Below are 13,260 nucleotides of genomic sequence, written 5' to 3' on the forward strand. Positions count from 1 at the left end.
GCAACTCACTCAAAGTGCTTCTTGATTTTCTCTGATACAGCATACTTGGAAATTCCATTAATAAATAAAGTGCGTTTAACCTAGAACCATAAAAAAGAAGCGTTAACAGTTTGGTGAGTTTATGAGTTTATAAAAAATTAGCAGTGATACACAAACACATATCGAACCAGAAGTTTATCAGATTAAATGCAAACCTAACAAGATCAGCTATACAGTTACATCCATCACTTCACATAGAAACCCTGCACAGAGAAAAAAAGATTACATTCATTACCAGGAATGCCAGCCCAACACATGCACCACCAAACATTAACATCCACAGCCAGGTATCGAAGCCCATCACAGACACCGCCAAACAGTTACACCCACCAAGCCTTGTAAAGTTGATTCTAAATGCAGTAACCACTATTCCTTCAACTGAGGTATCTACTTGGATGAAATATAATTGATTATTGCATTTTTTCATTCAGCGATTCCCAGCACGCCACCATTGACTCTGAGCTGCCAGTCTGGGGTGAGACTACGACCCCCAGACTTCCTTTGAGGCGGGACCGGGAGCAGAGGAGGCACCAGGCTTTGAAAAGCACTTTTCAAGTCCCTCAGCGTGGGACGCCCACGGGCGTGCACCCGGTCTCGTTTTAGTCTGTCATAGACCGACAGATGCCGGGACGGGACCCTCCACTTGGCCCTGGGCCTCAGGAACTGCTTCACCGACTGACGGAGGATCCACGGCGGAGACCTCGCTAATTATTTCATCCAGTATCTTAAGGTACTTTGTTTGTTTGAGTGGATAAAATGGGGAGGAGGAAGGATAACCTACTACCTAGCACAGATTTACAACCGCCACCACGTGCAACCCTAAACAGTTTTCTGGTGAGGGCTGTGGACCTAGTCTCAATGAGATTAAACTTGCAGAGCAACGTATTTCCATGACAACAGAAGGCCTTGCTATCCCTCATTCACCTTTGACCATTTCATGTAGAGCGAACACTGCGGAAATGGATGATACCAGTGTTAATACTCGCCGAGTAACCCGGCAGGCATTACAAAGAAGGCCAAGGTTGAGGGGTTTCAACTTGAGCCATCCTACTGGCAGTGTGGCAGAAGGGCCTGACTCCAAACATACTCTGATTATTCTCGTTAGTTCACCAGACCCGGGCTCTCTGATAAAGCGTAAGAAAAAAGTTTCCAAACAGAAATAATCCATTTAAAAAAAAAAAAAAAAACACTGGACTCAAGTGTACTAGGTGACCTATAGCCACCAGCTCTCCCTGCTCATAAGTCCTGGGACTCTATGACTCGGTGCATCAGTGATTTGTTGTAGGAAGCTGGCTCTCTATATACTATACCAAAGTAAGGCACAGTGTGCACAGAGTCCAGCGGATCCTCAGAGGCTTGCAGAGCCTGAAGTAGATAATACTAAAAGCTCTGTTTGTGGTAGTGTGGGCGAGCAGTAGATTTATCAAAGGGCTGTGTTAAGCATTTGTTGTACTCACTCAAGAGAAACTCAGTTGTAGGTAAGTACCAGTTTTAGAATAGCCATACATTCCAGGTACAGTGGAAATGTGTTTGCAAAGGCAGTACAATACTTTACAGTGTTACTAAAAATACTTTGTGGTGTCAAATCAACAATAGCTCTAACTTACCAATGTGAAAGATAGACACTTAGTGCAAATAGCAAGGAATGCAAGGCACTCTATGGGAGAACAACAGTTATGTACTTTTACAGGTAAGTACTTCACTTACACATCCAGTCTTCGGGGGGTTAGACCAACACTGGGCAAGGGTCATATCAAGGTTGGTACTGAACCACCAGCGGCACTGGGGTGACCGGGTGCAGAGGTCACTGGGCCCAATTTTAGTCACTGGACACTGGGGGCACCCACAAGAGGTGCTGGTTGCAGGTAAGTACCTGCAGTTTCAGGGTATAGTCCCCAGGGGTTTAGACAAGCAGAGAGCGGCCACAAGGCAGCACCAACGCTACACCTCCAGCGGCACATGTGCGGCTGGGTGCAAGGTGCAAACAGAATCGGGCGTCCAATGCAATCCTCTGGAGATTCTTCTGTTTAGGTCTTGCCTAGCGACGCAGCGCATGTGCTGCTCGCCTTGGCGAGACCTACTGTCGTCAGTTTCTCTACCGAAAGGGGACAGGAGATGTGCACACGTACGGACAGGAGATGTGCACTCCGGACGCGTGCACATCTCCTGGCCCCGCGTAGGGCTAGCGTTTCAATACAGCGCGCGCATGGCGTGCTTTCTCTTTCCCTCCCTTCCTCCCCCAGTCCTTCTAGTTAGTTTTAGTGTTGGAGAATGGGGGGAGGGAGGGAAGGAGGGAGGAAAAGTGAAAGCTCTGCTGTGTTCATGGTTCGTCTCCCAGTGTTACTTCCCAGTGGAAGGTGGATAACAGAGGCAGTTTGTATGATGGGGAAGAGGTAATATATTCACATATTGTATATGGAGAAAGAGAGAGACTAGAGGAATATGGGCCGTAATAGGGAGAGCAATGAAGAAAGTGTCTATTCAAATATAATTTTAGTTTTGCTATCCTTCAAGGTAGAGCTCAGACTGAGTCCTATTGGTATCATGTATGTTTCATGTAGCACTAACCTGTTCCCTTACGTCCCAATCAGAACACTGAGAGACACTTTAAATCAATGATACATGTCAAGGAAAGCAGAATTCAAACAGACAGAGAGCATCATACACCGGGCAGCACTTAACATGTCGCCATCAGGAGAGTAAAAGTTTCAGTTAGGCCTAGAAGGAGTCAGACGTTTACTCTATACAGTACATTAACGTTTTTGCAGCATTTCCATAAACCCCTGAGCTAGCTTAACCAAATTGGAACGTGTGACCCTTAGGTTACACAAGATGGACGAAACAAATGAACCCTGGGCCTGTGAAAGACCCATACCATCTAACTGAATCCAGAGCGCCTGATGCATTATCGTGGTCCCATTTAAGTCCTACATCAATAACAGAAGCCATGCAGTCTGTGTGATTTGTTAAAAGCTGATTTGGTATTAGCAGCATGAAATCTTGGAGTGCATTGACTATTCATTATCAGCAGCATATCGGGCCACTAGCCTCATTCAGTAATGCTAGTAACTTTTAATGAATGCCTGCTTGAAAATATTGGCATATTAGAAAGCTGTGCTCATTACTGGGAGTATAAAATGTTGAAATATTGGCCTGTTCCTTAATGAGATCTTAAAAATATTACAGCACAGCGAGTATGTTAATTTCTAACTAGTCATTACAAAATATGGCCTTAATAAATTTGACCTAATACCCCCTCTATTCTAGCTTCAAACATATTCTTCTAGTCTGCTATAAGGTTTCTCAATTTACTACCAATTTATCTTAAACATTCTACAGTAACCTTTCTCTTTGGCCAAGAGTAATTGGAGCCTGTTGCCATGGTTGCAATTGATTGCTGCCTAATGGTAGTCTATTGAGGAGACTTTGTTTAGTAAGAGTGTCATTGAGCAGAATCCTGTCATTCATTTGTCATGCTTGTTGTTTGATGTCAGGAACTACCATGAGAGGTTTATGTTTGTCGGTGTGGTGGCAGCAGATTGTAGCAGCCAACATGATGTACAGCACTGGAGTTATTGCTGGCCACGCCAGTGAACTATGGCATGAGTGCCTCTCAACGTTAATAGGAAGGGATGGAGAAAAAGGTTGGCTGTCATATGAGGTGCTGCAGCTTTATTTGTCATGTTGTAATTGTATTTATATAGCGCTTTCTACCCCTGACGAGGCATTGAAGCGCTTTTTGGCGAGTAGCAAGCTATGCTGGAACCCAATGGGATACGGTGGATTACTGTAGTGAAGTATAAATTGTCAATTTGAGCGTGGACATGTGAGCCTATTTGAATAAATAGGTGAAAGGAGGGGGAGAGGAGTGCAGAGTCTAGATAGAGTTATTTGGGGGATCATATTAGTTAGATGAGGTTTGGGATGAGTCAAAGAATGGATACAGGAGGGAAGAGTCTAGCAAGTGATATTTTGGAGATCACAGTGGTAAAATGAGATTTCGGGTGGGTAGAAGAGGGATAGTCTGGAAAAGGTTATATAGGTGATCATCGTAGTTGACTGAGGTATGGGGTGAATCATGGATTTCTAGAGGAGGGAAGAATCAAGAAAGGATCTTAGGGCGATCATAGTAGTAGAATGAGGTTTGGGCTGAGTCAGAGAGTGGAAGTAGAGGATATATTGAGAGAGGTGTAGCATGAGACATTGAGTAGTGCATTGGAGTGAGGGGAAGCTTTTTTTCCTTACTACAGTGGGAGTAAAGTAATAATAAAGTAAAGTAAGAGTAAGTAGGAGTAAAGTACTAAAATAAATAGATACATAACTGCATTGAGAGGGTATACGTGAGGTTCAAAACGTATAAATTGCTTAGGCGGGGGTCCCCAGCTTCCAGTAGTGATTCAATATGGGGTCCTCGGAAGTCCAAAGGTTAAGAAATGCTTAGACCACACCAAAATACACTAAAAGCAGATGAACCAAATATATTTGATGTGGGTGGCAATTTCACCAGTGTAATACGGAAAATATGTTTGTTTTTTTTTTTACTTTCTTCACATTTTTTAAGTAGGAAGGGCTCACATTCTTGATAAAATCATCATAGTTCTATGGGTTCAGCCTGCAGAGTACATGGCTGTGTAACCAGTTCAAATGTTTCCCAACAGTGCACCCTAGTGGCAAAATAAATTATGGTAACTTGAACAACTACATATAAAAACAAGCATTTACAATGCAATATGTCTCGCATTTATGTGAGTTTGAGCTATTGGCATTGTAAATAACAATGCCTGTTATTTAGGTTTTGGTTTTTAAAACATAATATAAAAGGCATTGTCATTTACAATGCCAATAGCTCAAACTTCCGTAAATGCGAGACCTATTGCATTGCAAATGCTTGTTGGAAACAGGCTGCAGACATCTTTACCGGAGGATGTATGAAGGAAACCAGCGACAGCACAGGCAAGTTGGGATGTTGGGGGTCACGGAGGCACCACTGGTCAAGCTCCCCAAAGCCTTGGGGCTGCAGGTGCAGGGGTGCCTTTACACCTCGGATTACTTCTTACCGGGTCGGTCGCGGTTGGGGGGACCCTTTGGATTCTCACTGCAATGCTGGATTCGAGGCCAAGATTGCAGAGGAGACTTCAATGGACAGGTGAGCCATCCATACTCAGGTCATGGGCGTCGGGTGCAGAGTGGGCAGGACTCTCTCTTCCAGGTGGCACCGGAGTCCCTGGAGTTGATTTCTTCTGGATAGGTCCGCCATCATTGGGAGATTGGAGTATTTTTCAAAGGCAGCAGTCATTCCCAGGGTTTCCAGAGGTCGCTGGCTGCAAGACAGGTCACCTTTTAGTTGCAGGCTCTATGAAGCTGGAGATAGGTCAGTAGGGCTGGGGCCAAGGCAATCGTCTTTCAGCTTCTCTACAGGGTTGGCTTTAAGGATGTCTTCTTTCTTCTTAGGTCGTCATAGATCTGAATTCCTTGGTTCAGATATGACCCTAAAGTACTAAACTTTAGGGGTGTTACCGGAAGTTACAGGTAGTAGCCAATGGGCTACTTACCTTTAGGGTGACTACACCCTCTATTTGTTTACTCCCTTTAGGGGGTGAACACATCCCTAACCCTATTGGCTAAAATGATTCCATCCAATATGGAGGACTTTCAAAGAAGGGGGTCACTTCAGCTCAGGACATCTTAGGGGTGGTCCTGGCTAGGAGGGGACACACCTCTCCTGCTTACTAATTTTTTCCACTGAACTTGCTGGCAAAAGTGTGGCTTGGTCAGGGGGCCGGGCATCTCTACTAGCTAGAGAGGCCCTGGCTAGCGTAACAAAGGGCAGGAAGTCTCTGAGGCTCACCACCGTTAATGCTGATCCTGCTTGGGGATAGGTGTGAAGCACCTCTACCCAGAGCAGGCTTGGTTTCTGACCCACAAGAGTACAAGGCTACCACCTCAGGGGTTCAAAAACATGCCTGGAAGGGGCAGTGTGGATTTATTGTGCTGAGAAGTGTGATATCAACCTTCCTGACATTCGGTAAAGCCATCATGGAGCTGTGAAGTTCGAAATGACAAACTCACAGCCCATTTACTCAATATGGCTTCACTGCACTTACGACTCTGAATGGACTTAGACCAGGGGTCTCCAACCTTTTCTGTGGTGAGAGCTACTTCTGATCAGTGAAAATTGTCGTGAGCTACTAAAGGCCAAGCAACTTGTGCATTTTTCCAAGAGTCCCCCACGCCCAGCTTCATTTACTTTAAGCCTAATTTCGTAGGTTCACCAGGCAAAACAAGGAAATGCTTCCCACATAGGACCGCAAACCAAAGAAAACACTTCCAACCACCCGCCCTACACATGCCATAGCTTGCTGACCATTGTAAGTCAATGCTTCAGTGCCACACATTGGGTAACGTTGGCAAGCACTATAAAAACACTGCAACACAATGCCCCACCCCCCTCTACTTCATTATCAAATAAACAAAGGGAGAAAAGTGATGTTAGAAAGTAATGCCATGTCTGGGCATTTGCAGAATATTCAAACAATAACAAATGGCTGGTATTTGGAAAGGTGGTAATCCTAGTTTCACTATGTGCATGCTCATGCCCATAATCTCATGAAAGGAGCGCTTCCACCAGCATCTCTGTTTTTAAAGCAAAAGTTACAAGTTGTCCCTTGGCACAAATCTGAACCGCAAACTTTCTTTTCTGACTATTAATCATGGAAAGAAAGTTGCAAGCCCTGATTCGCAAACTTGCAGCTAGCTCAAATAGATACAATCTATTTAAAACAAATAAAGTCTAAAACACTGCTTTATTCTTGTTACAGTGAGGGATGGTGTATTCTGGGACTTGTTTTTAGTTTGAACTTCATAATAGCCAAACAACTGTCCAGTAAACAAAACAGTATTGATTATCACTCCAATTGGTATCACCACATGGGAATGGAGAGGTATATCGTATGTATGAAATGGGAACTTTTGTATTGTGGGATAGCATTTAATTTTAAAATGAAGAGGAGTAGGGGATATAAAGCGCGGTGCCAGCCGATGTTAACATTGTAGTGCCCATTTAAATGGGCAGCGTTTCCCACTGGGTTTGTTTTTATTTTGGGAAAGCATTTAATTTTCTAACATAGATCATTATTACTTGATACTTTGCAGTTTTATAAACAGCAAACTTGACCAAAAAGTCTTGAAGCGATTCACATGTACACCAAATACATAACACAAGGACATATTCATTTTTTAGCCATTTCCCCAGAATTACAGTATGTTGAGACAACACCGAGACTCAAAGCCCGTTCCCCATTTCGAAAGTTGGTAGCTCGGACCCTAACGGCACATCCTCTCCAATTGAGAAGTTAATTGATGCTTGGGCTCAAAACCTTACCCTTCAGATGAGTGTCCAGGACCTCAACAGTACAGCCATCAGTGACTGACTCGAGCTGCTGAACTGTAATTACATGAGTGCATACGAGTACAAAGACCCACAATGCACAAGGTTTGCCTGCGAAGCTGGTCCATAATGCTCATAAGCAGCCCGCTGTCTCCCCACGGATGGTGAACGGCTGCTCACCCTCAGCGGGATTCAAGTTCATGGCCCTGATTACACCTTACTGAAAAGAAGAAATGCAGTTGCTTCACACTGACCACACACACACACACATACTCTGGTCAGCTGCCCTGGTTATTTAAGAGACATTGTACTAACTGCATACTCAATTTCAGGCATGCTGCGTCCCCCTCTGATCTTGCTGTAACTGGGCCATGAATTCAGTAAGTAAAAGCCAGAATTTGAGCTAAAATACTTTCACAGCTAATCAGGCAACACAGTTAACTGAAAACTGCTTTAGTTCACTGTGCGAACTACGCCCTTCTTTTCAATTTATAGTCCCCTCTCTCTCTCCCCCCATAGTGCATGCCGCCAGAACACAGTATTTCGAGAGGCCAATAAATGTGAATGAGCGTGCCACATATTAAACAGGGGAGCCTAAAATAGGGCAGGAAAGGCAGCCGCAACCTCTCACCAGAAACCTTTAAAGAATTGCTGCCCGTTCTAGAAAAGGCTCCACTTCTGCCTCAGCTAATGACCCACGTTGCCCCTGCTCCTCGCATCATAGGATCATAACCACTGCGCTGCAGAATCACCCAATTCAATTTTTGTCTGCATTTGCATTTTTCAACAATTTCTGTTTCTGAGTACAGATACGATGGATCAGTTTGAATTGTCTAAACTTGGAAGCGAGGGTATTAAGCACCGCGCTTTCCATCTAGTAAAGAACGGTGGAAGCGGACGATAAGATCAAAGGGCCTTGCACGCACTCAGCCACTTTCACTGACTAATATGTGATGGCAAATATAAAACGCGGTGTAGTCAGTGAAAGCGGCTGAGTGCACGCAAGGCCCTTTGATTTTAACGTCTTCTGCCACAGCACTTCTTACTAGGGAAGGCAGATATAAAGAGCATTGCCAGCCCATGTGAAAGTCAAAGGTCCTTTCATGCACTGAACCGCTTTTGCCAACTATACAGCTAGTATGCCAGGGGCTCACTTACCGATCTGCTGCTCCACTCCTTCCAAAAGATCGATTTAAAGTGCGGTGCCTGTCTGAAAAAGGCTGGTGGCGCGATTCCTGATTGCGCCGGACTACAGGAAGAGCGTCATGTTCCTCTGCCCGCCCCACCCCAGCTAAGCTCAGTTCAGTTCAGCCAATCTGAGCAGCTGGTTTTGGTGAGGGCGGGCAAACGCTAATAACAAACCTTAAAAGACAATGACGGGCTAATAAATACATGCTGGAGTGCAGAACGAAAGGTTAATTATTAGATGCTGGGCGAGCTACTCCCAGGGGGTCGGCGAGCTACTGGTAGCTCGCGATCGACCGGTTGGAGACACCTGACTTAGACACTGTAGGGCACAATGCTCATGCAGCTATGCCCTCACCTGGGGTATAGTGCACCCTGCCTTACGGCTGTGAGGCCTGCTAGAGGGGTGACTTAACTATGCCACGGGGAGTGGTTTGCAGATAAGTCCGTGTTAGCTGCACCTAAACACACAGTCTGCAATGTAGTGTGTATGTATTAGTTAAGGGGTCTCTTAAGATGGGATAATGCATGCTGCAGCCCTTAGAGACCCTCTCCGGTCACAATGCCTTAGGTACCACTGGTACCTTTTACAAAGGACTTACATGTGAGCCAGAGGTGTGCCAATTGTGGTAACAAGGGTACAGTTTAGGGAAAATAACATATGTACTGGGGCCTGGTTAGCAGGGAGCCAGTACACACACAGTCAAAGGTGCATCAGATACCAGGTACAAAGTGTGGGTGGGGAGGGGAATACAACAGAACCCAGTTTTCCTACATTCGTTAGAGGCTAAACTTCGGCCTATCCATGATCGGCGTATGTCGATTGAGGCCAGCCTGGATAAAAAAGCAACACAAATGGCCAGCTGCTCCAGGGATGCAAGGAAGGTTCAGTCGCATTGCACTGATGCTCATTTCTCATCCCATGAATATGCGACTTTGACCACCCCTTTGCTCCCTCCCTTGCAACCCATCATACTATCTGCCACACGCAATACGTCTAGGGGGGATTGCCGGAGGGGTGGTACCCTTAACTCGTCTCGAATTCTAGGTACAGCCTTAAATTTGCTAGCCCAAAACAATGGGCTTTCAGCTGCCCGACCATTCCCAGAAATCAGACAAGCAGGATTACCTGATAACTCAAAATGTACCACCGAGTGGTTAATTTTCAAGTTACAAGCAGGGCCTTAGGAATGATGTGAGAGGGGGTGACCAAATAATGTGGCTGGGTTGACTAAATTAAGCAGCAAGAAAAGACAAACGATGAGGTATATTGTGGCACATTTTGTGACATTATTACTGCATTCATTTGTCTTTTTAGGTTGAGCACGCAAAGTCATGCGCTCTCACTTGCAAGACTCTTGGGTCTAATATTGGGTTTGGAACCCGCCCATTCTTTGCAGCCTTCTCATTGGGCAGCAACGCCATGCCTTAATTCCTTTTATTGTCATGGCGCATGGACCATATACAGATTAATTAACTTTGGTTAGTGTCCCTCTGCTGGCCATCTTTTCTTTTTTGCATTTTTGTGCAATGCAGACGGTATTGTAGTGCTTTACATGAGCATTAGTTACTTTACACAAGTACATATTAATTAACCTGGTTCACTAGCTCCAAAGTCGGCAGCTCTGGCCCTTACACCACATCCTCTTCTTCTGCTCTCGCTGGAATTTAGGTTCCATTAATGCGCAATGATGCAGTCAACTCTGTGTCATATCTCTTAAATAGCTCTTTTTTCGTTATTCTTACCCCCTTCCTGTTTCTTCTTATCACGTCCTGGATAGTTTTTTGCAGCTATGTGCATTACTCGAAGTTGACTGAAAGTTTGTTTATTTTTAAGTTCCCTAATTTGGCTCCTGTTTCTACACATAAATACGAAGTTATGCAGCTTTTCATACGTTCAGCAACATGTACACCTGGTCGTTATAGCTTTAATGTCGACTGTGCTACAATGTGGAGAATGCACTATTTACAAATGTTTGTGAATCAGAACTAAGGGCCTAATTATGATGCCGGTCAGACCAACCGCCCAACCGCCATCTTCGTGAGCCCTTTCCAACCACCAAGGCTGGGTAGTTCCCCCCGGCCGCATTATGATGCAACCGCTGCTACTGCAGTGGTCGCTGCTAGGGCAGAGCACATACGCCCCAAATAAGTTGCTGCCAATTTGTTCAAAACTCAGAGAAAACATGTGATATGTACACACATGCATAACATATGTGGGGATATGCCTTGAGCACCCTGTACCCCATCACTGGAGTGTGGCAGAATGTGCACAGTCCAGTCAATGTGAATACATACCGCAGAAGGATTTATCTGGATTACGGCACCCACGGGGCCCTAGGAGTTCAGCTGGCGAGGTGTAGGGGGAACCTGGAAGAAAGGATTCATGACGGAGACTGCTGGAAAGAAGCAGATTGAGGGGAGTATGCACCCCAAATACTTCGTTTCCAATGACTCGAGGCAGCAGGTCGGACCGCCGCGGTCAGGTCTTTGGTAACCCACATCTTAATCTGGACAGTGGTCTGAGATCCCTGTACAGCTCTAAGGATGCAGTTTGTCTCCGACTGCCATCTTGGCGGTCGGAGAAAAGCTATCAGAGTCGGTGGTCTTTCAGCAGTCGGTCACAGTACATGATGCATGCATCGTAATCCGGCAGGCGGACCTACCACTTCCGAAGAGACCTTTGGCGGTCCGACAGCCTCCGACAGAACCTTGAAAGCTGGTCTGGCCCGAATCGTAATAACTCCCTAAATTTAGACTGAATGTGTGTTCGCCACGCTGCACAGGTTTCCTAAAGCCAATCAACTTAAACAACCCTGGGAAGGTACATTTGTATACCTGAAGCTAAAACGGGACCTACTTCACCCTCTGCTCTTCTGCTAATGATTTTAACTTGATAATACAATAATTTGAAAATATATTTGCTGTTTTATGTGCAGATGACAAGGTTATTCGCCTCTCTAGTACTTTGGAAAAATAATAAAATGTATTCTAATCAATGACATCTTTACACATTTTCTCCTGGAGGTAGGCTTGAGATGTCACTGCTGTGATGTCACACCCTGTTGAAAAGGCTGATGACGTGTTACTTTACTTCGGCAAACGCTACGGGTTTTGTGATGCAACGCTTGTGTTAAACCCTGCGCCTAGCCTCTTCTCTTTTGAAGTCTTATATGGCGCAAACTCGACTGGAAGGTATCTGAGCCCTTTACATCTAAATCAGTTCTACTCCGCAAGGCACATTTGGTTTTGCTTTATTTGGGGGGGGGGGGCACAGGTGATAAAGTAATTTGTCCAGAATCGAAGGATGGTGAGTTGATGCTGAGATTCGAACCTGGTTCCCCAGTTCCAACGTCGACAGCTCTGGTCGTTACGCCGCATCCTCGCCCCAATTCAGCAGTAGTGCGAGAAGCAGCCTCTAGCATGTTGGTTTAGCAGGGGAAAGGGGAATGCTTCTTTTATTGAGTGCCAGTGAACTGCTTTTGAGCCAGAACCTTCATGCGGGAGGACTGAAGCACCCCGGCCGCTGTTTGTCGCTTTTGGATTTGCAAAAGACAACCTGGCCACGGTGAGCTGCTCGTAGACCCGCTGCAGACTTCCTCCCTTTAAGAAATGCAGTTCTTGTCTTTTAGAGACGAGGTGGGCCCTGGTCTGAGTTGTAAGACATGCTGTCAAGCTTAAGAAGGAACTTTCCTGAGCAGAGTCCGCTCCAAGAACAGTCTGAATGGTCAGAGCTGCGCTGGCGCGCACTGTGAAGGGTTTCCGCACTATGCTGCTTGCACTGTGGGGGTTTCCGCACTATGCTGCTTGCACTGTGGGGGTTTCCGCACTATGCTGCTTGCACTGTAAAGGGTTTCCGCACTATGCTGCTTGCACTGTAAAGGGTTTCCGCACTATGCTGCTTGCACTGTAAAGGGTTTCCGCACTATGCTGCTTGCACTGTGGGGGTTTCCGCACTATGCTGCTTGCACTGTGGGGGTTTCCGCACTATGCTGCTTGCACTGTAGGGGCTTTCCGCACTATGCTGCTTGCACTGTAGGGGTTTCCGCACTATGCTGCTTGCACTGTAGGGGCTTTCCGCACTATGCTGCTTGCACTGTAAAGGGTTTCCGCACTATGCTGCTTGCACTGTAAAGGGTTTCCGCACTATGCTGCTTGCACTGTGGGGGTTTCCGCACTGTGCTGCTTGCACTGTAAAGGGTTTCCGCACTATGCTGCTTGCACTGTGAAGGGTTTCCGCACTATGCTGCTTGCACTGTGGGGGTTTCCGCACTATGCTGCTTGCACTGTAAAGGGTTTCCGCACTATGCTGCTTGCACTGTGAAGGGTTTCCGCACTATGCTGCTTGCACTGTGGGGGTTTCCGCACTGTGCTGCTTGCACTGTAAAGGGTTTCCGCACTGTGCTGCTTGCACTGTGGGGGTTTCCGCACTATGCTGCTTGCACTGTGGGGGTTTCCGCACTATGCTGCTTGCACTGTGGGGGTTTCCGCACTATGCTGCTTGCACTGTGGGGGTTTCCGCACTATGCTGCTTGCACTGTGGGGGTTTCCGCACTATGCTGCTTGCACTGTAAAGGGTTTCCGCACTATGCTGCTTGCACTGTGAAGGGTTTCCGCACTATGCTGCTTGCACTGTGGGGGTTTCCGCA

General features: G+C 46.0%; 1 protein-coding gene across 6 annotated transcripts in view; it reads right to left on the reverse strand.

The window, feature by feature from the left end:
- TMEM63B (transmembrane protein 63B) overlaps positions 1–13,260 on the reverse strand; it is a 417,772-nt gene that overhangs the window by 78,190 nt on the left and 326,322 nt on the right. For all 6 annotated transcript variants that reach the window (XM_085610287.1, XM_085610286.1, XM_085610283.1 and 3 more), the window contains one exon: positions 10–80. In XM_085610287.1, the coding sequence (XP_085466413.1) occupies positions 10–80 (71 nt within the window). The remainder of the gene's footprint in view (positions 1–9; positions 81–13,260) is intronic.

Source organism: Triturus cristatus, chromosome 6 (assembly GCF_964204655.1).
Source record: "Triturus cristatus chromosome 6, aTriCri1.1, whole genome shotgun sequence".
NCBI classification, from domain to species: Eukaryota; Metazoa; Chordata; class Amphibia; order Caudata; family Salamandridae; genus Triturus; species Triturus cristatus.